Source organism: Eretmochelys imbricata, chromosome 16 (assembly GCF_965152235.1).
Source record: "Eretmochelys imbricata isolate rEreImb1 chromosome 16, rEreImb1.hap1, whole genome shotgun sequence".
Lineage (NCBI taxonomy): Eukaryota > Metazoa > Chordata > Testudines > Cheloniidae > Eretmochelys > Eretmochelys imbricata.
Genome location: NC_135587.1, coordinates 13665920 through 13693103, shown reverse-complemented (window position 1 = coordinate 13693103; position 27184 = coordinate 13665920). Strand labels below are relative to the sequence as shown.

At 44.8% G+C, this 27184-nt stretch overlaps 1 protein-coding gene across 1 annotated transcript in view; it reads right to left on the bottom strand.

Annotated features, from left to right (window-relative positions):
* The window catches only part of COL27A1 (collagen type XXVII alpha 1 chain), a 244484-nt gene that overhangs the window by 71932 nt on the left and 145368 nt on the right, over nucleotides 1-27184 (bottom strand). Inside the window, exons 25-28 of the mRNA XM_077836249.1 lie at nucleotides 18262-18315; nucleotides 15120-15173; nucleotides 14329-14382; nucleotides 11195-11248 (exon numbers count right to left, since the gene is read on the bottom strand). Coding sequence (XP_077692375.1) covers nucleotides 11195-11248; nucleotides 14329-14382; nucleotides 15120-15173; nucleotides 18262-18315 — 216 coding nt within the window. The remainder of the gene's footprint in view (nucleotides 1-11194; nucleotides 11249-14328; nucleotides 14383-15119; nucleotides 15174-18261; nucleotides 18316-27184) is intronic.

Here is a 27184-nt window from a genome sequence, read left to right as displayed (position 1 = left end):
AATTTGCTTAATCGAGATGCAAACTGAGAGCCAAATGTAATAACAGGGGCCAATATGTTAGCAAAGCAACTACAGTGTGACAGCAGGGGAGAGAGAGAGAGAGACTCACAAAGAGAGGCAGTGTAATAGCAGAAGATGTATAGGAAAGACAGCCAAATTATTACAGCAAACACTGACAATATAAAATAATGCAAAAACTTCTACTGTGTTTGGCAAACTCAGTTATGCTGAACAGACCCGAGACCAAATAACCATAGTGCATGCCCATAAGACACAGTTTAAAGTATACCGAATCTGCTCTCTAGAACAGTCACTGTGCATCAAATGGGAACAGCAAAACCACTGCCCACGCTGCTACATTCAGCGAGCTGTATGGCTCCTAGCTTGGATCGAGACATTTCCCTAACCTGGAAAGGACGCCTCAAGCTCAAAGTGTAGACACACCCTTTGACTGACAGCATACAAATCCACATGTAGAAAGGTTCACCAAAGCCTCCCTGGGTGTAATGGCAAACCTTCTGTCACTGGATTCCCATTTTCCTCCCTTTTGCTTAGCCCGCCTCTGCTCTTTGAACTGTTCTGGATCATGAAACAGTGCAGTATTTGTACTTCACTTGGGGAAATGGGTGACAAAGGGACAAGCAGCCAGGCAGCTTGTGCTTTAAGTCAAACTGTCCAGCTCTGTGAACTGAGTTTTCGCCTTCTCTGGGCTACCAAGAAACAATAACCACCCTGTTAGGCTGAGAATTCCCCTCCCCAAACTCATGACTTCACACATCCATCCATCACTTTCCTGTCCGAATTCCCTAGAGAAACAAGCACAAACAAAGAAAAAACAGCATCCGGAGGGAAATTGACCCCTTGGAACCATGAAGGTGGCTGGATCTCAGACAGAGCCACACTGCTCTGCTGGATGTTGGAAAGAAAAGAAGCTGCTACAAGGAACGTAAGTAACATTACTCTGCTTGGATGGTCGTGAGGGGAGGGAGATCCGAGACGTTCAGACCTACAGAGGGGCAGGCATCTTCTCTGCTCTGAGGGGTCACGATGATAACAGAAAGAGACAGACGGGCAGATGGAGACACGTTTCACCCTTGGGGAGTTATTTGTAATTTATCACCATGATCAACACCCTAGAATTGCCCCCAACCTGATAGGGACATAGAAATTGCCAGAATGGATGAGACCCGAGGTCCATCTAATGCAGTCTCCTCTCTCCCACAATGGCCAGTCCCAGCTGCTTCAGAGAAAGGTGCAAGAAGAGATGGCGCAGCAGCAGATGTGGGATAATCTGACCCTCCCCCCACATTAGGTCTCATCCCGATGTCCAACAGTTATGACAACTCTGGCCATTCCTGTTATCCATATAAATGTCCAATCCCTCTTTGAGTCTTGTTAAATTCTTGGCCCCAATGACTTTCTGTGACAGTCAGGCTCAGCACTATGCTCACAAAGTCAGAATGAGCTCCTTGTGTTCCTTGGACCATGATCTCATTTCTCCACAAGTCCCTTCCCCCTTATAATCTGCACAGAAACCAGTTACAGTAGGTGGACAAAGGAGCTAATCTACAGATGGCTGAAATGCCAGAGCTTTCTCCAGCATCCTTGCTGTGCTGCAGAAAGACAATCTTGTTTTCCTTACAAATTAATCATAGAATATCAGGGTTGGAAGGGACCTCAGGAGGTCATCTAGTCCAACCCCCTGCTCAAAGCAGGACCAATCCCCAATTAAATCATCCCAGCCAGGGCTTTGTCAAACCTGACCTTAAAAACTTCTAAGGAAGGAGATTCTACCACCTCCCTAGGTAACGCATTCCAGTGTTTCACCACCCTCCTAGTGAAAAAGTTTTTCCTAATATCCAACCTAAACCTCCCCCACTGCAATCAATCAATATGGAGACACAAAAACTGTCCCCAGGCAGAGTGTCTGAGTTGAGGGTTGGCCTTGTCCTCATTGGGACCATTATTCTCTTTTCCTGGGGAAGCTGAAAACAGGGGGAGCAGCAGGCCAGGGGTGAATCAAACCCCAGCAATGGTGGAGAGTGTCTATTTTTGCACCTCTGGAAACTACAAGTTCACACTGAAAATGGAGCAGTGCGAATTCTGCATCTCTCGGCAGCACAGAGTGATGCCCTGTCAGAACACCTATCTGTTGAGAAGGAAACCAGATGACAAACCAGAAATTCTCAAAGAAACGGAAGGAGCATCTTGGTGATGCTGTCTTCAGAGAGATTCTAAGGGTTCGAGGCCCACCACTCAGCGACTCTGCTTGAAACATGACACAGGCTCAGAAGAGTGGGGCCCACTGCCCTTTGGCACTCATCACAGCAGCCTTTAAGTGGCCCAAAGAATAGTCATTGAGTGAAATGAGGCGCTCTCGCTATGAACCGGATATGCTAAGTGTGCGGTACTCTTCTGCTACCCTAACTAGTGTGATCATATTTTCCAAAGGGAAAAGGGAACACTCCCAGCCGCTCGTCCGAGGCCCTCCTTTCTCCCGCACGAGGTGGTTGCCCAGTCGCTGGAACCCTGCCTTCCCCCCTTGTACAGGGCTGTCATCTCCACTTGCCCCACATCTCCGCAAGTCCCTCCGCACCGCACCCCACTTTTTGGACAAAGGCTCAGTTTTGCCAAAAAAAAAAAAGTTGGGGCAGTGGGGACAGGGCTTAAAAAAGGAATGGTCCTGGCCAAAGCGGGATGTGTGATCACTCTAATCCGAAGCCCCATCTCCCTAGGCCCCGCAAGTCTAGCATCAAAGACAGACTAGAACCAGAACTGAGCTGGGCCGAGCACTTAGGCCACTCCCAAGGAGTTAGTCAATAGCGGACACATTTGCTCATCCAGCTGTTGCATACAGTTATAAGGCAGTCTCTCCTCAGAGACAAGCAGGTCTTTCAAATCTCTTGTTGTATTCCATCCCTCTCCGCCCCCCCTATCCTTTTCCAGTCACCTGGCACTGTACTTGTGGGAGTGGTCATTGAAATGGATGGAATCCCCTGCTAGCTCCAGCCTGCCTTCTCACAGCTCTGCAGCTCAGGCAGGGAAGCCTGGACCCCCAGCAATGCAGCCTGCCAGTACTCGCATGGCCACAGCACTGTTTGGAGTATCGTAGTTTCTTCCCAGCAGTTCTCTGTCACCAGCAACCCAGGAGTCCAGCAGGGAAATCTCCCTCACAGCAAGCACCTGGTTAATCCATCACTAAACATTTCATCAACATCTGACCTGAAAAGGTGAAACTGCCCCTGCATTCAGGAACAGACCAGGAAAGCTCCATCTTGCCCGGACTAAGAGGTTTCCCTAATTCACCCTGACAGGAAAAGCTACATTTAGCCAATTAGTTAAATCTTTGAAACTCCCTTTTACTGACAATGCCAGTTACAGACAAGTGAGGAAAACCCTGGAGCATCTACAGGAAACTGGAATGCCAGCAGGCAGCAGTAAGCAGGGTCTACATTACAATGTGCTAGGCAGGCTGCATAGTTGTCTTCTGGGGGCTGTGAAGTTTCCTAGAGCAGCTAAGTTTTCATTTAGTATTCAATATCAATCAGCACCTAGACTCCCCAGCAGATAAAACCCATCGCGCTAGATGCTGTACGAACAGTACAACCTCTGAAGAGCTTATCATTTAAATAGACAAAAGAGGAAAATAGGAAGGTAAAAGCAGATTTATCTCCATTTTGCAGATGGGAAATCCTATTGGGATCCAGGAAGTGGGAGGGCAAAAGCAGATGGGAAATAGGAGGCAGAGAGAATTATAAGCCCTGATACAACAAAGCACTTAAGAACATATTTAACTTTAAGTATGTGACCAAGGTCACACAGGAAGTCTGTGGCAGAGCCAGGAATTCCAACCAGATCTCCCTGAGTCCCACGCTGGTGCAATAGCCACAAGACCAATCTTTCTCTCTATTTAAATCAACAAATTATACTTCTGGCCCTTTCGGTTACATAGGCCCAGTGGTGGAAGGTGTGTTGCTATGAATTGGAATAATACAATGCATTTTAGGGTCAAATGTTTATGTGCAGAAGCAGGTGAAACTTAGCCATTTTAACTGATGTTTGCTTTGGGGTCATGGATCACAGAGTGATACCCAATGTGAGGGGAGAAGGAGGTGGGGAACCCACCCAGACCTGGACTGACTAAATGTTTAGTAAAGCCTGCAAAATACAATTGCTCAGCTTTGTTTGACTCTAAATAGATAGTTCTACTTAGGTACATTTCTTGCTTTAGTACCTCCAGGAGGCACCATGCAGACCTAAGGGTAACTACAGGGTAGAAAGTCAATGGGATTTATGCCCCGTAGCGCCGAAATCATTTTGAAAAACATCACATCACTTAGGCCCTTTTGAAAATGTTATCCCTAATCCCATTCCGCACACATAATCGTTAGCCCATTTGTAAATATAGGCTTCACTGCTTACCGTCCTTTGTGTTGGTTTGCTACTGCTAATGTTGGCAAGCTCATAGCCTCAGGCAATACTACCTTCCGAGAGCTTCAGGCGGAGACTGAACAAAACTATGACACTGCTAATAAGAACTCAAAGCCCAGATGTGAACAGCCCTAGCATCTGAATATTGAGGAAGTTTGGATCCAAACTTTGCATCTCTAGTGTATATCAGTCAACAGAGCTACAGAGTAATGCCTCCAGCAGACAACACTCCATCTGAATAGAACTTAATGCCTAGAAAGGTGTTTCAACAAGAGAGAGCTACATTTTTCTTTTTCAATGGAGGCAAGGTGCAGACAACTTACATACAGAGGGAGAGGCCATCAAACTTTGATATAACAATGGAGAGAGAGAGTCACACAAACCTCAGGGGGATTCCTGCCTCTTATTCCATATCCTTAAATTTGTCTTGAAGTGGGAGATATTTCACAATGCATACATCTTCTACATTGCTGCCTGACGGACACTTTATATGGTAGAGTTCCAGGGGTGATGAATTGTGCCTCAGTGCATTGGGTTTAAGCAGCTCTCAGGAATCTTGAATTTTAGTTTATCTGCTCTCCAGCTCTTGTACTTTCCAGATAGTAGAGGATGGCTTGGGCCTTCTTTCCAAACAAGCCAGTCAATAGAAGTGTTGGGGAGATGAAGGAGGGAGCAGAGGTACCTTTCACCATCACACTCAGGAAGGACAGCTAGGTATGCAAGGAGAGGTCAGAAACAGCAGGTGCCTTCTCAAAATGCAAAGCCTCTTTTCTCCTCTTCCAAGTATTTCTAATTCAGCCACATGAGAAAGAGCTGGAGCGAGGTGATGGATGTGGCATTAAGAACCTGAACAGAACACGCCCTGAGAACAGTCTGTGCCGCCGGATGAGCCAATGACCTCTGTCATTCACTTGGACATGGACACACTCACCCCACTGTCAAATGATTTATAAACTCTGAGTCTTTAGCTATTAATCTAGTGTGTAATGCCAGTGTTAGAGACTCCCAAGATAAGCAGGGGCTTGCCAATGGAACATGAAAGCAGAACATTTCCAAAGAGAATTACCAAACTTTCAGACATTAACAAGGAATAACCCAAAAAGAAAAGGAGTACTTGTGGCACCTTAGAGACTAACCAATTTATTTGAGCATGAGCTTTCGTGAGCTACAGCTCACTTCATCACTTGCATCCGATGAAGTGAGCTGTAGCTCACGAAAGCTCATGCTCAAATAAATTGGTTAGTCTCTAAGGTGCCACAAGTCCTCCTTTTCTTTTTGAGAATACAGACTAACACAGCTGTTACTCTGAAAGGAATAACCCAGTGCAGCTAAGAGGTGGTACACAGGAGTTCAGATACTTCTCATTTTTGCAGAGAAATTTAGGAGATTTTCCCCATCCTCCTTCAATCCTTGCTGCTGCCACTTCAGAGGCCTTAAAATGGTGTGACTGTCCTTTTCCCAAGGAAGGTTGAACATACCGTATTCCAGCATCTTTTAATGCTGGTCTTTCAGTCAGCTGAAAGGTCACTGGAGAGCAAAGTAAGATGCTCTTCTGCCTTCTACTAGCCAGGTACTCACCCCTGCAAGCCCAAGAGCAAAGGAATGATTTTAGGACCTAAGTTTAAATACCACCATGTTGCAAACGACCAGGGTTTGATAAATTCCTGCAGTCACTAAGGCTACAAGCTGCAGGGTTCATGTGGTTAGACAGAGATTGGTCTAGTTATCCAAGTATCAGTAAGGAGTTCTGAAGCATGCAGCATATCTAGATCTTTGTTGGTTTTAGCTATTTATTGTTTAATGCAGGGGACTTGTTGACATTGGCTGGCATAGCTGGGAGACACAGATACACCCTGTAAATTCTACCTCTGGACTTTTAAAGACTGCAGCTTTTTTGAGTTACCTCTAGGCAGCCACACTATGGCTCTGAGTTAAAGGAGTAACATTCCTGAATTGATGACTGGCACCTTGGCTGGGAGAACAGGCCAGGATGAGGGGCTTGTCAGATGGATTTCAGCTGGAGGTTTACAGACCATGCCATAAAGTCACAGCTTCAGTTAATATTAAGCTTCACAGCTTCAACTGATATTAAGTTTCCTGTGCAGATTCTCAATCCAGGTCTGAGCTGAGTTCATGGATAGGGCGATGAAACCAGGCACATTCCTGCTGTGAGGAGCTGATTAGCCGGAGCTTGCTCTTGAATTTGTTGCATGGTGTCTGCTCTGATGATTTGTTAGCCTGGGCATTGCCCGTAGGGTTCCTGGATGTGGCATGGATGGCATGAAGAGCAATGAAAAATAAATAACCATTGCAGGCTCCTCCTGATTTAATGTTTGCTTTGACATTTCCAGCATGGCTGACTTCACTTTTTAAGCTTGGCAAGTGTCAGTCTGTAAGCGCTAGTCCTTGCAGGTCACAGAGTAAAGGCCTCAATTCAGAAGATGAAGTTTTGAGCAACATGGATCTGGAGAAAGAGAAGCTATTAAAAGGTGACAGATTTAGCTCAGCACTAAAGTTTTCTAAGTGAGTCACCTGCAGGTCCCCCGACTGTAGCCAGGGTCGTAGGTGCTAAGGCATCTTGGCATATCAAGTACTTTTATTTAGGTGCCTGACTTTGGAAATGTTGGCCGAGAGAGTTAGTTGAACCCCATTAGCCAACTGGAAACAATCCCAATCTCAACCATCAGATCTTCAGCTAGGTTATCCACTAGCCATCCTGCCATTCACCACTTAGTACCTGCCTGCCTCCAGTCAAGGAAATCCAGCTATGTAACCCTTCTGAATATTTAAATGGAAAACCAGTCTTGTCTTGCTTTCTGATCTAGAGTGGGGGGTTAAGGGAAGAGAAGCCAGCTATCCCAGTCTTCCTAAAATTTAAATCCTAATTCCTCTAAACACTTAACTGTAAACGTGCTTAATCCCCATTGATTTAACTTTAAGCGTGTGTGTAAGTGCTATCCTTTATAGGGATGGTCTTAAGCACATTCTAAAGGTCAGCATGTATTTGTGTGTTTTTCTGAATTGGGGCCATAAGGAAGAGAAGAGAGAAAAATTGAATTTGTGGAGGCTTGTACAACATCGATTTGATGGCTAAAAGTAAACTGGAGGGAACAATAGTCCGCTCTCATACTAAGAAGAGGAAAGTTATGATTTTTAAAGGTTCTCTTTTTGACAATCAGTATTTTTATGTCAACAGCACAATAGCTATAACAACTTAAATACAGATCCCAAAAGTCTCCATTGTTCTTTACAATCCAAACCATATTTGCTACTTATGTTGTCTTCAAAAGTGCAATTACTTTAACGAGGTATCCAAACACGGATCAGTGCAATCCACAAACATCTGGCAGAGTTTTGCATTAATGTTTCCATTCTGAATTAAATTACATCTCTGCTGTGAATTGTAATATGGAGCATGCTGCGAAGGGCAGTGTTTGAAATTCCATTCGGGGGATCATTTCCCAGTCCTCAAAAACTAAAAGAAACAAAGAGCATGAATGGCAAGGAAACTACGCAAATAAGGAATATGAGGCAATTGAGAGACAGAGGCAGACATGTGCAAAGCAGAAAATTTCAAAGACAAGAGAGCTGTGAGAACAAGCAGCCCTTGTGGTAAAGTCCTATAGAATGACAACTTTTTAGAATCCCATTGATTTAATCTCTATCAGATTATTTAGGTATTGTCCATAAAAGAAATATAACAACCTATATACTATTAAAGAACTGGTTTGAAAGGAAAGATCAGTGAAGAGTGAGAGTAGTTAAATTAGCTGCAGAGCACCAGCAGACACTGGCTTCAAATGCAGCACACTAATAATCTCGCTGATACAGAAGTACTACTACAAGGAGCTGTACTAGAGATCAAGACATTAACACAGCTTCTTCACTTGACACTACCTCCCCATCTCCCTCCACCACCACTCCCTGGTCTAGAGTGACTTTTGTCATTGTTAGTCCTTGGTACTTTGATGTGGTCTGAAGTCTGGGTTTCCTCAGGCATGAGTGGAATTACCGAATGCAGGAACGTAAAGGAGAAAACAACTGGTCTGGGGGCTGCTGGGTTGGAAATCTGGAGAGGAAATCTGGCCCAGTGATGCCGAACGAAATTTCTATAACATACGGTACGTCATTCTGGGATGGGAGCGCACTAGTGCTAATGATTTACAGAAGTTAACTGGCTTCCTGTTGTATCGCACCGGAGAGACTGAGACTCTCTTGCTTTCTCCTTGTCTAGCTCCAGCAATGTGGCCTCTAGCACCACTAGGGTTAGTTTCACCTCTAGAAAGGGGTCGTCCCCACTCTAATAGAGCAATGGTTTCCTGCCCTTGGTCTTTCTTCCGAGACAATCATTCTTAGACATCAGTAGCCATTCTTATGTTCTTATTTAATATATTAACGCAGTCGCTTGGGCCTGAAGACAAGGCCTCATCGACTCCATAGCTTATCCCCAAAGCAAGTCCAGCCCTTTTAAAAGCTGAATCCATTCTAGAATCCATCTCTTCCTCCACAGCAGGAAAAACCTCTCACTGGACATTTTATACAGTAAATGAACCATTAGCCACTCTAGTTCCACTTGCTTAAAAATGGTGTTTCACTCTGCAAGATGATAAATATTCTATTAATCAGCTCTGACAGCATCAGGGCAGCAGAGGAGCTAAAAGCTGGTGGTTTGCTCTCCCAGTAGCCTGATTCATCTAGTCTAGCTAGAATGTAAGAACTATAACAAGATCCTGTGCAAGTCTGAGCCTCATGCAAACAAGGAGCCAAGTAGCACAGTCGCACACAGCTGGCTGTTGAAAGAACTGACTTGGCTCCACGGAATGGGGTTGGCGTTCCAGAATTGGAAGCTGAGAGAGAGAGGCAGTCACTTGGATCCCTTTTCTGCCCTTATATGAATCAGGGCACTGAAGGCTTACACCCCAACGAGACTGTTTGATATTCTCCAAGGAATATCTGTGGAGCCTGTGCAAGCGGCAGGGTGGGGGGTCATTCACATGTCATTGTTCATTCAGATCTACTCTGTAGTCTTTCGTTGAGGCAACTCCCAGATTCATTCACAACCTTCCTTGGAATCCATGTCTTCAGTTCCTCATTAGTCATGCTCACGGATTCACTGACCAATTCCGTTAATTCACACCACGTAACACAGAGACTCCTGAGCTCCCGAGACAACTCTTCAGAGAGGAGGAGTGCAGGAATTACAACACTAGGGCTTCCCTTAATACAAGGGTGGGGGACAAGGAAGCTAGTTTTCCCAGCCAAAGACAAAAAATTAAACACCATGACATATCTTCTGAGTGGGACATTATTTTATGTCCTCCTAGCAGTGCTTTTAAAACTTAAAACAATTCAAGGTGACTATAGCCCTGTGGTTATAAAACTTTCTAATCAGGTGATCCCATTTCATTCTACCCCATCCCAGCTGCCTGCAGAACAGATTAGCTATGGCATAGGGAAATGCACACGAGTGCTTGCTGTCCTACATTCTCCAGGCAGGCGTTGCTATAGGCTGTGGCGAGGGAGAGAGAGTGGAATTTAGGGTTACTCCAGACCTAGATTGAAATATATGAAAACAAACCTTTTACAATCCTTGGAAGGAAGACTTACAGTGACGTGATGTATTGTGCTCTTTGGGTCCTCAACAAAAACCACTCACCGCTAATGCTTTGGACACATCAACTGGACGAGGAAAATCAATCTAAGTCTGAACTGGCTTTCATTCAACATGAGCAGGAAGAACAAGTTCTAATTTCCTAACTGGCATATGGAGCTTGCAGAAATATTTATGCTACGTAATACGTATTTCTGCTATAACAAGTGATGCTATTTAATATCACTAGCCAGTTTCAACTCCCAGGTAACGGCTATCCAAAGTGAGCATAGGAATTCATGTCTCCCTTTGTATTGTGGTAACATGTAAAGGCCCTGATATGAATTGGGACCCAGTTGTGCTAGGCTGTGTCCAAGAACATGGTAAGTCATAGATCCTGCCCCAAAGAATTTTTACTCTAATTAGAGCATGACTCCAAATGCATCTTCCTCACCACCACTGCAGAACCTAGCTAACAAGTGAGACTAAACCAAGTGAGACTAAAATGGAAGGAACCTGGAAAGCATGAGATGCACTTGCCTTATTGTTACTCTGCCCGAGTCTCTATTTTTCAGCCTTGCTGGTGCTCTGTACTTTGGTAATATTTTGTGGCAACTAATTTCATAGCTGGAGTTAAGTGCCTGCAGTCATGATAGCAAACTGAAACAATCTTTATCATCCTTCAGTTAAATCACTACACACGGCCCCTCTCAGCTCATCCTCCCGCAGCCCCCAGGAAAATGAAGGCAGTGTCTCTGGTCTTTTAGCTACAGCTTTTATCCCTTGCTGAAATCCTGCATCACTGGACTGTACCCATCATCTTCACCAGCTGTGCCCATCATCCCTATGTATCTAGCAGGAAAACATGATGAGCACATTTTAGGTTCTTGGCTTCCTCGGAAATGCCATGCCAAGACACTGACCTCTAGGCAAACAGAGCCCTTTATATATTTTACCTGCATTCACTTCTTTAAGAAACTGATCTCACTGACACAACAGCAGCTTTCCTCTTCGACACTCAGTAACTCACCAGCAAGAGCAACATCCCACCATCCTGATCCCATCTCCAGCCCTTAGTTATCTTTATTCCAAGGAACTAGCCACCTAAATCTCTATGTCAAAAGGTCAGAGAGGAGAGTTGTAAGAATCGTTACTAAGTTAGTAACAGCTTACCCGACGGCCTTTTGCTCCCCTTATACCTGGGGGTCCCCGGACTCCAGCAGAGCCCTACAACAAGAAAAGAATTTGAGAGGAAACAAATTGAAGACAAAATAAAAACACACAGGAACCAACCAAACAACAACAACAAAAGAGTAGCTGCTGGATGAGAAGATGACTGTGACACACAAGGAGCAGGTATGTCAGCTGCATATTTTATGGGGTCCCTTTTCTGATTATTGCCAACCATTAAAATGATGTACTCTGTTGGGATTTGTAAAGTCCTACCCCATCCCAAACAACGTAGGAAAAACAAAACCATTAAAAATCATTTGCAGGGAGTAAAATTCTATGGAATAATGAGTTTCCCACTTAAAATTCCAAAGAACTAAATCTTTTCAGGGAAATGGGGGACATTGAACTAACCTAACTTTGTAAATTATTACTGAGCCTCTGTATTAACGCATGAGAAGAACCAGAAGTGGGGGATGGTGGGAGTAGTGGGGAATTTACAAGCCTGGATGGGTTGCAATTGAGGACAGTTTCCTATCTGTTAGTTACACCTCCGTAACTGACCCCTTGTAGGGTTAGCCTATCACCAGTTCTGCTGAGGCTCAGTGAGCTGCTTTGGCCTTTGGAGATTTTTGCTGCTGAGAACAAACAATGAAATAAATAAATAAATAAATGCCATGGGTTTTGCTTAAAGAGTAAATAATAAAGGACTGTTTGGAGGTGAAATGAGCTACAGCAGTGGCCTTAATAAATATGGATTTAATATGAGGAGATAATTTGATTTTATTTCCTGGCCTTGCTGGGAAATTGGCTTACCTAAATAGGACTTCAATTTAAAAAAACAAAAACGCCCGTTTGGAGAAAACATTTCATCTGGAGGAATCTGCTGGTTATTTTCCAGAAGGAAAACAAGTTATTGGAGGAGGTTATAGAGCTACACCAACGCAGCAAATGCAGCCTCAGGATGCGCCAATGCAGCAAATCTCGCGCCAAGGACTCCGGAGATGCATGCTGCTTCCAGCGGGCAAGACTGTGCTGCCTTTACACTGAGTAGCATCTTACTCTGCAAGCTGCCCCATTGGCTTCCTCCATGGTGCTACTTGTGATGTCAGGTGCTAGCTACCCTGTGTCACTAAGGGCAGCACCATTGGATCCTTCCGCAATTGGCAGCTCTTTGACAAACCCTGGATTTGTGCTGGAAATGGCCCACCTTGATTATCATACGCATTGTAAGGAGAGTGATCACTTTAGATAAGCTATTACCAGCAGGAGAGTGGGGTGGGGGGAGAAAACCTTTTGAAGTTATAAACACCCATTTTTTCATGGTCTGTGTGTATAAAAACATCCTCACTGCATTTTCCACTTTTATGCATCAGATGAAGTGAGCTGTAGCTCACGAAAGCTTATGCTCAAATAAATTGGTTAGTCTTTAAGGTGCCACAAGTACTCCTTTTCTTTTTGCGAATACAGACTAACACGGCTGCTATTCTGAAACCTTCCAGTTTACCAGGATTTCCCAGGCCCTACCCTCAGTGCAACAGGTCGATCTTTCTGATAACCTGGGGGCAGCTCTTTAATTTCAGTCCTAGGCACACACTACTTCCATATCATGCTACCTCAGAGAATCTTAAATGGCTGGAGACCAGGCAGCAGCTGTCTGCATCTGGCAGGGAGAGTGACCAGCAGGATCTGTGAACTCTCTTGGATGGGGCAGGGCTGTCGTAAACCTCCAGAAGATAAACCCTTGTCATTGACTGGGCATTTCACCTCAGAAATCTGACTCCCAGCACAAATCAGTTAACCAGCTAGTGAAAATTCACATACATAGTGGGAAATCTGTTTCTGTGCTCCTCTCCTTCCCCTACAACTTCCTCCTTGCTCCTTCCAGCCAGCTACAGCCTTCCTTCCAGCCGTGGCAGTTCTGCCTTTGGCCCAGCACTGGCACTGGCCAACCGCATGAGACTTACCCCAGAATAAAATCCACCCTCGTGCCAATCCCTTGCTCCTCTTTTAGCTGTTGGTTTACCAGAGTTGCTCTTCCAGATAAAGGGCCCAACTGGGGCCAGCTGCTTTGTATATTGCACAAGTCCCTATTCCAGCACAGGGCTCCCAAGCAGCAGCAGGAGAGCTCCCTGCCTTGCCTGGAACCCACAGCCGAGAGGGCACAGAGGGATCCCTTGAATAATGCCTTTAACAAATGAGCACAGTCCTATTTAAATGCTCAGGGGTTGGATGCAGGATTTCGGCCCATTGCATTAGACAACAACGAGCGGCAAAAGTTAGGACCCACGGGGATCCAGAGCCTCTGTTGCCTTCCAAGGATGTTTAAATCCTCCTCCAAACCTCAGGGGACTTATGAGCCAGAGCCTCTAGTAGAGGTGACTCTGCAGCAAACTCTGATGGTCGCTATGTGAACACTTGCAACATGGTCACTGACAGCCAGGTTAATGCAACAATCACAGCTGCTAAACGCACACTGCTTTGCTGCCTTATTGGGTGAGCTGGTTTTCGGATACCTGTGAGCCTTGGAGACATGCTAAACGAATGCCAGATGAGTTCACCATGATAAGAAAACAAGCAAACACTGGGCACTTCGCCAAGCCTTGCATTTTTCCTGACCACATTCCCCATTAAGAGCTGAAGGCAGATGCTTGCCAGCAAGAGTCCAAATAAGCCATTTGGCACCATCTCTCTCAGCGAGACTGTGGGATGCTTCTGAGAGCTTCAGAAAACCTCCTTCCACAAGTTTGCTGAATCAGGGCCCAACAGAGCAAGGGGGAATGGCTCCTGCAATGCACTACTCAGCACCAGTCCCTCAGACTATATGTACACTTACAAAGGCCCTGGTCCTGAAAGCTGCTCTGTGGGGGTGTGGGACTCTTGCACCAGCTCAGAGCTCTCCTTTGTCTCATCTCCTCGCCATCTCATAAGTATTGGCCCATTTTAGAATTGCTTTCCATGCCAACCCTCTGTATCCCCCATGTACCATGTCTTCATCAGGTTCTCTCATTCACAAATTACCATTCAAACCCAGTGCCAACTGGAAGAGGACTGCCTTGGGTCTGGCCCATGGCACCAGGTATATAAGACACTGACTCTCTTTCCCAGTTGTTACAAGATGATTAGGCTTTACTTACTGGTGGTCCAGGAGCTCCTGAGAAACCAATTCCTCCAGGCGTTCCAGGATGCCCCTAAAAGACAAAGGAAGATGAAGACACATGGCGTGCATTCCCTGGAAATCTTCACCTACTTCCTTTTTCAGTGGGAAGAGCAGGGGGTGATAGAAGCTAGGGCAGCATCAGTCACTTGCCAGCTCAAGCAAGTTCTGCTAGGGTAAAAGATCCGAGGTCTAGGTTTTCAAGGGCTCAGCACCTGCAATTGGAGTCAGATTTTCAAAAGAGCTCAGACTATTGGGGACCGAGCAGGTATGAACTTCTGGCTCTTAAAGTCTTGGCCCAGGGCACCAACGGAGCTAGCGTCAGAGGCGAGACAAGAATCCAGGAGTTCCTGGCGCTCAGACCACTAGACTACACCTTTCCATCAGACAGGATGCGGCAGACAAGCAACACTTCAGATATTGCAGCATACTAGTAGTTAAGAGTTATCTTTCCCTCATGAAACAGACCCCACATTTGCTGACCTACAGGACATGCTGCAAAGCACCACTGGTCTCTCACGCTTTCAAAGAGGGAGTGGACCGAGGTGTAAACAGAGTGGCCAGTGTGGATAATCCTGCTAAGGTGGATAGGTGGGAATGTTTATAGTTTGATATCAAGTTAGTCAAATGCCCATCCCACCTCCACGCAGGCAGGAAAAAAGTGGAGCTATCCGCATTTACCCGACAGACTGGCAGGAGCTGTAATTTCCCATGGAGACGAGGAGGCCGTTAGTCAGAGAGTGAGCGAAAGAATGCAGACTTACTCCTTACCATCGACCCCTTGACTCCTGGTGGGCCCGGTGCTCCGATTGTGCCTCGGTCACCCTAAGAAAGACAATGGCACACAAAGCACAGCAAGTAATTTTGTTAATGAGCATTATGAGCTAATGGGTGGGACAATATTGTGGTTGAAAAATCATGAAGCATCCAGATAGTCTCAACTGCTCCTGCTGCCTTGAAGTTGCAACAGCCGGTGAATAGTGCTGAGCTTGACAGCTACTCCCTTCTGACACTGTAGCAGTGAGTGGACTGACAGTGGCCCCTGGTTTGTCAGCTGAAAATGACTGTTTAGTGCGAAGAGGCCACCAGGTTACAGCCGCTGATATCCCACAAAAAAAATTACAGTAAGAAATTCACAATTGGCCACGTGTCTGTAGCATCTCAAAGCATAATACAGCAGTTTCATCAATTCTCAGCACCCCCGAGAGGTGGGTTTTCATTATCTCCATTGAAAATATGGGGAAGTTGAGGCACAGGAAATGCAAATGACTCACTCAAGGTCCCATAATAGTCCATACCAGAGCTGGGAACAGAACCCAGAAAGGTATATCCATACCTCCCCATCTGAACTGCTAACCCTTCAGGAGTCTCACCCGCGCTGCATATTGCTGCATTTGGAGCAGCGTGGGCCTGAAGGCTGTGGAGCTTTGGTGGGGATTCTGAATAGGTGTCACTATTAATGTTGAGAACATGTTTGGAAATTAAGTCCAAGATTTTCAAAAATAGATTGCAAGCGTTTTGGGGCAGGGCCCATCTTTTTGTTCATTGTTTGTACAGCACCTAGCACCAGGGGTTTCTGGTTCATGAACCACCAAAGGACAAATAATAAATAATAATGTTGGGTGCCTATGCTTTGCAGAGTCCAACTTGAGAAACCTTAAAGGGGTCTTATGGTCAGAAGGGGCTGAGCCTCTGCCCTCTAAAACCAGGCTTTTTGTTTTTGTTTAAAAAAGGAGTCTCAAGACAGCACCAAAAATTGAGGACTCCAAAAATCACTAGTCATTTATGAAAATCTTGGCCTTAGAGGTTTATGCTACCACATAGAGACGTGTCACCTCTGTTCAATATATCCTTGGCTTCTCCATATCATGATAGCTGGAGATACAGAAGGCCAGGAGTCTTATAGGTGAGTTATAACTCTTTATCAATATTGCATCACTGTACTTCTGCCTGAATCTATGGTGAAGTGATGTTCGATCCACAGTTCTAACAATAGGTTTATGATTACTCCTGCCTGGATGGATTGGCAACACATGCAGTGACTATGATCCTCAATTGGTAACACACACCTAAATTCACAGTGTATGTGTGCACACTACTGGGGTCAGGGGGATGAGAAGGAGTTACAAACATACTGCCATGTAGTAGATTACACCCAAAATCTGACCTTCCTTCCAGTAGTTAGACTGTATTGGGAAAATGTCTCCTGGATTCTAAATATCTATTAAACACAAATCCAAAGAGGCTCTTGTCATTAGCTGGACCTTGTGAATCAATTGATAATGGCAAGCTTTCTTTCTCAGTGTATGGAGTTTATTAAAGACCTGTTAGCTACATTGTTCTCTGACAGTAGTTTGATTCCATTTGCTTCAGCATTACATTTTGCAACTTTCTGGATGGAGATCGCCGACACAGCTGTGTCAAATGAAAGCATACTTCCCACTTCATTTAGTGCACAGTAACACAGTAAGCGCTAAAATGGAATGCCAGCTGGAATTATGGCCAAGGCTTTGATGTGATGATAGTCACTTTTTGTTATCAGTAAATTTGCCTTGGGGGAGAAGAAAAGATCTGGTACAAATTTCAGCTGCACCAAGGATTTCCTAATGCAGATTTTCATAAGACAGCCTGAGTTTGTCCTGACACTGATGTAGCATCTTATTACAAATGCTAAATTCCATCGTGAAGGCTGGTTTTGAAATTAAGACACTCCACTCGAACTCAGCAGACCTGGGTTCAATTTCTGGCTCTTCCACAGACTTTCTGTGTAACCTTGGGCAAGTCACTTAATCTGTGCATCCGTTCCCTTTGTATAAAATTAAGTTAGCAACAAGTAATTTTCTTCCACCCTTTGTCTACCATGTCCATTTCAACTGTAAGCTATTTTTAGGCTAGGATTGTCTCATACACTATGTGAATGTACATCATCTACCACAGTGGAGTCTCTAGGTTTTAGTGTAATATAAGCAATAAAGTTTGTCCCAAGACAACACAACAAACAGAATGATGTCCTGCCACCACGACTTTGTCCCAGAGGACAAAAGTCTAAGGAGCAATCATGAAAGGGGTGAGGGTGCAGTATAATGTACCATTTTATATTTGCATTAACCTTACGGCTGGACCTCTAGCATGCTAGAGGTGTTAGCATTTTTAGAGTGTGCTGTGCAATAAGATGGTCTTGCTGACAACAAAGAGAACCTGAACTCTGTCTACTGTTTATACATCATCCATGTTCTATAGCTAATTAATGTAAATGGTATTAAGACTGGCGTCTGCTTAGTTCCATATCTACAGTACTGTGCTCCCTTTGCATCGGAGATTTACTAACAAATCCTGAAGGCCTTGCTCAGGCCCAGATCCTATGGCATTCATGGGGAACTCTGCATGGGCACAGGGATATGCAATGCAGGGATCAGGTTGCAAGCTGCACTCCCATTTGCTTCTGCTTTGTCAGAGATACAGAATGAAGGACTGGGCCTCACGTTCTCAGAGATGCGGTGACATGATCAGTGATGCTGATGCACTAATGAGGTGAGCTCAACCTCTCTTTGAGTCACAGTCTTGGGAGGGGAGGCAACGTTTGCCAGAGGAAAGAGAGTTGGGAATGTTATTTATGGGCTTCTCACAAGGCTATGAATGAATGCGCGAAACTCCTCTCCTGCCCGGCAATAATTCCTATGTTCAAAAAATTTGTGACTGTTCCTTTAAAGGAGGAACAAGTGGCAGTCCCTAAAGTGAAGTAGAACATAAGTTTCTGACTGGCACAAGGCTAACTCATCACATCTTAGAATTGCAACATTCTTAATGGCATTCTGAGTTAAGAAATCTACACTGTTAACATTAATAATTTCACATACTCCCTTCACTCTCCTCCCAAAATATAATAGCCAATTTGTTTGCAAACCATTCCTACCTTCTCTCCCACTATTCCAGGTTCCCCAACTGGACCGATGAAACCCATCAGACCCTGAGGAGAACAGAAGAGTGCAATTAATTTTCTGCTTTATTTCCACAGAGAGTAAACAATGTATTTGATTTTCCTTGCTAGTGGAATTAGCCCAGTGTCCTTTGTACGCTGTTCAGTAGTTCTTATTGGCTACTACAGAGGGTAGCGGTGCTCCCAGACATAGGAGTCCCTAATTCAACCAGCTGTTTCTGCTTTATGAGACAGTTGGAACTTTAATGCTAGCACCTAAAAGAGCCACAAAACACAATACCAGGAACAAATTACTGACTCAGCCAACAGCATTCGACAGCAAGGCCTAGTTTATGGAGGGTTTTATGTTGCTAACGTTTCCCGACTTTGCTTCTGTCAGCACAATTCTGCCAGGGATATCAGTGGGGGAAGAGCCAGCATAGACAAGACTCTGGTGGCCACCAGCATTTTAACCATCATATTGTGTAGACATGGCTCTGGGTTAGTTAGGATTAAAAAGTCAGCAGCTGCTTGGAGCCCTGTCTGACTAATGTTGCCATTCTAGGAGCAGCATGGTTGGGATATTTATAGAGAATAAAAGCTGGAGCAGATGCAATTGGACGGGTTAACAGAACCGTAGATTTGTCACACTAATAAGAAACCTTCTTGAAAAACGAACCCAGACACAAGATCTTTGGGAATGAACATCATTTGGGATGATAAAGAAACAAACAGAACTGCTTTTAATTATGAAGAAGAAAATGGCTACAGCATAAAGGTATAAACTAAAAATTATTGAGATGCTGTTCACGATTTCTGAGTAAAATAGACCCTCCCAACTCAGTAAAAGCTTTAGAAACACAAGGAACATTTTCTAGTGGGTTTGCTTTAAATGGAACACTCTATTTTCTCTCTTATTGCAGGGCTGTTGGAGCAGCAAACCACCTTGTCTCTCATCCTGGCAAGCTTCGATACTGTGTCTTTTTTCAGAACGCATAACTGAAGGGATTCATCTCATGTTGAACCGCTTCACAACCTGCCAATAGCTGGCATCTGTGGTGTGAATGAAAGCTACTTTCCAGCTTGTATGGTTATAGACAGAGCCTTGGCTGCTATTGAGAGGCAGTTGCTGAGCAAGTCTTGCCAGTCGGTGTCAGACCATTCTAACTGAGTTCCTTGGACAGATCCCTAATGTGGTGTTAGATGCCTCTATGGAGCTTAAAACTGTTTTGTGAATTTGAGACTCTCTGATCTCTCACACACATGCCTGGTGGTCCACAGAGCTGAAACATATGGAAAAGGAAGCCGTAGGGTGCTGGGAGAGAATTTAAAAAAATGGGGATTTCCTAAGCCAGTAAAGAGAGGAGGAACAAAAAATGAACTGGCCCATTCCGGAAATTCTGCACTTTGAGATGGGGTTCACAAAGAGAGCAGTGGACAATCCCAATGCAGCTCGACAAGAGCTTTCTTTAGTCCTTTGTCCTCATCCCACCCGACATGAATGAATGTCTCCATAGCAGCATGTTTAGATAGGACTTTTTAGACGTACTGATGTTCAGAGATGAGCACAAACTGCAAAGTTTGGATAAAAATTTAAAGTTCAAGATCTGGGGTTTTGGTTTGATCCATTATGAGAACAGAGGCAAGACACGCAGTTCAGATCCAGATATGAACTTCAGAAGCTCCAGGACCATCTTGACAGTATTCAGGAACATGTTAAGGAGGCAGCATGCACCAGTGAACTGAGAGCCAGGAGACCTGAGTTCTGTTCCTAGCTCTGCCGCTGCCTTGTTATGCAAACCTGGGCAATAGTCACTTAACTACTCTGCTTCAGTTTCCCCAGCTAGCCCCCATATTTCCCACCTTTGTGAAGCACAGTCACATCTGCAGATGCCAAACACTATGAACTTTGGAAGTATTATTAACTCAAAGGCAGTCTCCCCAAATGTTTAGGCTGGTATTGTCAGGTGAGTTTGAAGAGGGTTATTTGGGCAACACTGCCTTCTCAGGATCCATGTCAGGGTTAACTCACAGCAACACCCAGAATAAATTTCAAAGTGTGTGGGGGAGGGAAGAGTCACTATTTTATTCACAAGACTTACATTTATTAGCCCGCCCTCCCCCACCACACACACTTTTCTTTTCTTTTTTAAAACGTTCTACTGAAATGTCAGGGAAAAAATCACTAGGTTTTTCCACCCCTGTAAATTCCACTTTGATGGCATGGGGCATTTTCAAATCACCTGTCAGTGTTTCAAACCCTTCATTCCCAGCAGAGGAAAGGCAGGTGGGCTCTGCTCCTGCAGTATACCTTCTCTCAGTCCACTTTGGTGTCTGTCTCCAGCAAGTGATGGCAGATATCTACAATCTCTCACTCTTTACAGTTCAGTTTACTTTTGCTCACTGAGAGAGCATCAAGTGATACCACCCGGTTACAAATCACAGTCAGTGCAGTCGGCTTACAGATTATGCAACTTCCACAGGAGCCAAAAGTAATCATCCTCCATGGAGTCACATCCAGGGGGAAGAAAGGGGAAAAAAGAGCCGTGCCATGTAGTAAGGAAGAAGAGCCCTTGTTATGCCTGTGTATGAGACTCAGTACTGTGGCTATTCAGAGATGTCTAACACTACAGAGGTCTCTCCACTGACTTCTGCTGATTATCCTGAATGCCTCCATGGGCTATATTCTTTTAAATGCAAGGAGAGTAGCTGCCACAGGAGCTCCTTCCTGAGGTGTAGGATGGGCCTGTATGCGAACATCTGACCTTGGATTACACTCAGTTAGGCCAATCTCTAGGCAGGGCCAGAGGTCAAACACACATGCTCTTCCCTACGTTCTCACTCACTTGGCAGGTTGGTGCAATTGTTCATCATGGTCTGAAACTGGGAGTGATGTCTCATTGAAAGTGGGTTATTAAGAAGCCAGCTGGGGAAAGGTGGAGAGCATATTGGAAGTGATTAAGCTTGGAGTGAGATGCTATCTTTAGCAATTTGTCCAGCAACGACTTGCCAGGAGACTGAGACGTGATCATGTCATGACGCAAACCCAGGCCAAGCCAAAACGATGCCTACCATCCAGGACGCACAGCTACCCCCTTGGAATCAGGATGTTGCCAGCCATTCCTGCAGCTCCATGGAAGACAGGAGGAAACACAAACTGATTGTAAAAGTATCATTTTACTAGGGATGCGGGGGGGTCAAGCTCAGTCACATGACTTTAGGAACTTGCATTCTCAATGATCATGATAAAGCAGGCTATGGAATGAATGCTTGTATTGTAAGCTCTTTGGATCATCTTTTTGTTCTGGGTTTGTACGGAGCTTCACACAGTGGGGCCCTGGTTTTGACCAGGGTTCTAATGAAGGACTGCAATACAAACAAACAGATAAATAATAATACAACAACAAGCCACAGCTGGACTCAGAAGAAATCCTGGAACTCAAGTTTGATGTTGTTTCCAGGCTGTTGAACTAGCATCTCTCACAAGAGCCAGCATTCTCTTCAGCAAGTATTTTAAAATGCTCCCAGCCATAACCTAGATCAAGGAACGTAATTGAAGGAATTCTACTGCACTAGGACGCATATCAGAAAGAAAAACCCAACACCCATACTATGACACATAGAAAGGTGAAGCCGTGTTTATTCTAATGGCAAATTAAGAAAAAGCCTGAACTGTTCAACACAGGAACACAGTGGTGGAGAAGGTAAAGGCGTGAAAATATCTGACCACTAGGTGGCACAGTCAATGGATCAATTCTCTTTTCAATCAGACCCAGGTACAAATACATAGTTGATAACTATTAGTTATTTTCTGACCCTGGACACAAGGCCATAAACACAAAGGCTGGTCTTCTAGCACAGGGTAGAATGACCAAGCAACTTAAATGAAAAGGCATGTAGGCTGAAAGCTACCGTAAAAGGTAAAAAGTCAAATGTTTCTCCGTTTTCTTGAAAACCTAGTGATTTCAGAGCCTCTCCCGCAGGTGAAAAGGCATATGAAATTCAGAGGCTAATTAAAGTGTGTCCCACACAACATTATAGGCACCTGCAATAAACAAAGCTATTGACACTGTTGAAAGCAAGGCCATTTTAGAATATTTCCTAAGGGCTGGGTACACAGCCTTCCATGTCAAAATGGATGCCCACCATAGAGCGCCAATTTACATTATGGGAAGTCTTTATGAAAAGAACTTAACAGGCTGGCAAGACTGAGAAAACTGAGGAAGCCACTCGCTGGGTCAGCTGGATGTTAAATGTGAAAAATGTGACATTTTCTGTTTCCTGGCCTCCCGATGTGAGCCATTTCAGTGCTATAGTGATGGGCTATTGGAACAGAAACTGAGCATTAACCTTGAAGAAAGAGTTCAAAGCAGAGTACGAACAATATGTCCCCATGGGATCCTATTTCTGTCACAAGTTCATCATCTCAGCCACCGGGCAGTGGCGGATGCATCATCACGTACATTGCAAATGCAAGCAGGCAGGAGACAAACACTTCACACTTCATTTTCTGTGGCAGAATGGGTGAAGTAATGTGGGTTGATTCTTAGTATAGTATCTAGCTCCAGTAAGAGTTGTAGAGAGATCTCTATGGTGGTGGCATATGTTCTCATTTACAACTCAAGGGAAGACATCATTGCTTCATGTGAACCTAGTAAGAAGAGGACTGTGTGTAGCAACATAGCTAAATAGAAGAAGCAGAAGACCCAGTGGTGTAAGATGTCCCTCTGGCTTTTGCAGCCAGTTTACTATGATGAGCTAACTTTAGCTTGAGAGATACTTTTGAAAGCATACACGAACAACATAGTTGTGTCTAGGCAAAATAAAGTCCCATTGAGTTCATCGGGGTATCTGAAATCAGTATGAGGGCTTGGCTCACAAAGCTCTTTGCTGGCCAAAATGTGACTGAGACACTGAACAGAACACAGGAAACAACAATACGTGCCTTAAAATATTACCAAAAGAGCCAATGATGGCAGATACTGACCAGCAGAGCCATGGGAGAAATGTAGACCTAGATTGCTGTCACTGCTACAAAATGGACCCAGTGTAAAATATTTTTCCAACCTCCCAGCAATTGCCATGAAATCAAACATAGCAGCAAACACAACTTCAAGGACCATGCGTAATAAAGCACATGAAATCCCAGCAGCAGTGGCTGCATGGTTAAAGTCCCACAGTAACCAGTAAAGAATGTAAAACATTTACACTGGATGAGTTGTTCAGTATGTCCTGGCTTATCATGCAGCCCCGTTACAATTAAGCTTGTCCCCTTTGCTGCAGCTCGGCAATGAATCATACACCATTTGAAAAACCCAGCCAACAGCAGAGCTCAGCATGAGCACGTGCTCACAGGCACAGAGTGCCCGCCAGTTGCTCCCAGCAGGAGCCAATCACTGGCCCCTCGTGTTTCACTGGTTCGTTAGAACTGAAAACAAAACAAACGGAAGCAGAAAGGAATGGAGGGTAATGTACAATAATCCCATTTAGATGAAAGAAAGGGAAAGTAAAACAGTAAATATCACTGATTTGGGAGACCACTCTAACCCGCACTGCATGACTTGCATTGAATTTTCTGTGGTTTTAACTCTCTGCACACCAAAGCACCCCACCCTCTGCCTTTAGAATTTTTGTGCTTCACTTTGAGCACCGAACAAAAGATGTGTTTTGACATGTTGACCAAACACCTGGTCTCACAAGGAAGATTCTTGCACTGCAGTGTTTGTAGACCTGGAAGCAAAGGGCCACACAGCTCAGAAGCACTAGTTCCCCAGAGGAATGATGGTGCAGTGGTTAGGGTGCTACTCTGGGTCTCAGGAGACTTGGAATCAATTCCCTGTTCTGCTATTGACTTCCTGCTTGACCTCAGACAAGTCACAATCTCTCCATGCCTCAGTTCCCCCTCTGTAAAATGGGGATAGTAGCACTGCCCTGCTTCCGAAGGGGTGCTGTGAGGGTAAATACATTTTTACCCTAGCTCAGATACTCTGGTAGTGGGAGCCACGTAAATACCTTACAAGGAATTTATACCTGGATGTGGGTAGCCACTGACTCTCAGAGACAATCAGATACAATTCAGAGGCACGGGACTGATGGAGATGGGACTAAGCCAGACAGTAAAGAGCTAGGTTAGCTGTCTTGACCTCAAAGTACTCAGAAATCTTAACAATACTCAGGGAAAGCTGATAATTAGAGAGGGGTCTGCAACAAGCACAGAATCTTCACTGTTGGGTCTTCAAAGGTCAAGTGTACAGCATCACTGTACTCTCCCCATGTGACTGGTAAGTAGCTGAACATAATGTTCAACAGGATGCACTGTAACCAGATGGCAATTAGTTATTCTTTTGTTAAAGATGGGGGGAGGCACTGAAACCTTGCTGCTGGAACAGAATCTGCTCCTTGTTAAGAGCATAGGTCATTCGCAGGCTCTCCCTGCTGCTTCTGCTGACATGGCTGATCATTAGTCTTTATGGTCCCCAGCACAAGGCAGGCAGGGGGTCTTTGCCCCTGAGGCACCTTTTCCCAGTTTGTTATTCTGTCTCCTGCAGGGGGAAGGCAGGGGTCTCCTCGCCCCTGGTGTCGTCTTGGCTTGGTTTCTGCCTCTGGCATGGACACTCAGGCAGTTCCCATCCTTGGGGCCTGTTTTCACACAGTTCAGTAACGGGGAAGGCTGGTGTCTTTGCCCTTGTGGTGTCTTTGCTCACCCAGTTTCTGTCTCCACCTGCTGGCAAGGAAGGGTTAAACCGTACAGATCCAGGTTGGAGGGATTGGGGAGCTGCGCAGCTGGAGACCTTCCAGCATCCAGAGCGCAACCTCTAGTGAATGTCCTGAGTCAGTTTCTTTGCAATGGAGATGTAAGGAGTCAGGGGCCACCCTACAGGTTTTAAAAATTCCCAGCAAGTAACACTGGAAAGCTTCCCAAAACTCGCACGTTTGCTTAAACATACGGACCCGAAAGCAGAGTGCTTGAGCCTAGCGAGGAGATGTATATGTGATCTTATTTCACACCACCACGCTGGCTGCTTCCAGCCAGAGGCAGTTGCTACCGAGTGCCTAGCAGCAACTCTGAAAAGCTGCATCGCTGACACAGAAGCTATGGGGGCCTCTCAGACAGCACCTTTGCCTGGGAGAGGCAGGAAATGGGGAAGATCAGATCTTTCATGGGCTGGAAATCTGGGGTATAGTTTTTTTCCCCCATACCACTTCCACCACAGCTCTATGAAAAATCCCCAGTATTGGCTTGCCCTGACCCAAAGCTCCAAATGATGCTATTTGGAGGGGGAAGGAAAGAAATACTCTAAGCATTGTCTAGCAAAGGTGTGCTAGGAAAGGAGGTAATTTATCACAAACCTGGTGTGACGTTTTTGTTATAATGACATAACTGGTAAGGAAACGGAATTTTTTCTAGACAGAGACTAATTGAGTAAAAATAGTACAGCCAGCTTTCAGATTCTTGTACTGGCTTCAGTATCAGCAGAGGCCAGCTGTGTTTTCTTTTCACTGAATGGGGCCTATAGTTTTTATTCAGAGTCATCCTTGAGGGACTTAAGGAATAATAATCATGATCCTCTGTCCTTCTGCACTACCTTCCAGCTGAGGATCTCAAAGCACTTTCTAAATATTCATTATTATTTGCAATACAACAGCACCTAGAGTTCTCAATAGATATCAGAGCCCAGAACATGCAGAACTAGAGCTCTGCAAATCCACGGATATCTGTTTTGTATCCGCGACTCATTTTTGCAGATCGGATGCGGATACAAATTTTGGGTCCGCGCAAAGCTCTAGGTAACTGGGTTCAAAAAAAGAATGAGAAGTTCATGGAGGATATGTTCGCCAATGGCTATTAGCCAAGGTGATCAGGGGCACAATCCCGTGCTCTGGGTGTCCCTGAGCCAGAACAGGATGACAGGGGATAGATCACTCACTAATTGCCCTTTTTGGTTCATTTCCTCTGTAGCATCTGGCACTGGCCATTGTCTGAAGATAAGATATTGGGCTGGATGGGCCATTGACCTGACCCGTATGGCTGCTCTTATGTGCTAGAAGCTGTACAGAGTAAGAACTGAGAGCAAGAGATTGTCCCTGCCCCAAAGAACTTACACTCTAAATTGATTACATGTCTTACTGCCACCTGCAGTGGGGGTTACCCTTCTCATCCTGCAGGGGTGAAACTGAGGCACAGAGAGTTAAAGGGAGTTGCCCAAGTTCACATAGCTGGTTGGCAGCAGAGCAAGAATGAACCCAGGTCACTTGACTTCCAGCCCAGTGTTTTATTTGATAAGATCAACCTTTCCTATTTAAATTGCCTGCTAATACAATTCAGCATTTTGTGTTCCTGTAGGTTCTTCCTTTAGTTTAGTGAAACTTACAGAGAATGGAGAAGTTTGTGCACTGAGAGGATTTTGTTTTATTGTTTATTATTTCCACCTCCCCATAAGCCCCATTTAATTGTTTAAAAACAAACAAATGAGTGATCTTGTTGAAAGAAACCGAAATGACACTATCCTAAGCACCTCTGCTTCTTCTTTGTGGACCAAATATTTATTATTTCAAACATTAATAAATAAACAGATCATGCTTCCAGGAAGTGGTGAGCATCTCTACTTTCATTGAAGCCAATGCGGGTTGAGGAGTGATCAAATTACTCTGTATTGATCCCTGAGTCTGAAGAAAATTCTGTAAAAATAAGGAATAAGGAGAGGCCCTTGAGGATGAAAAGAATACAGGGACAAGGAGGGAAAACATTTTCTGCGACACACACACACATTTGGTGTGAGCTGCAAGAGGTGGTAATATTAACGACACATCAGTGGAGCTCAAAGCATTTTACAAAGGAAGTCAGTATCATCATCCCCGTTTTTACAGATGGGAAAACTGAGGCACAGAGAGGGGAAGTGTCTTGCCCAGGGCCAGTGGC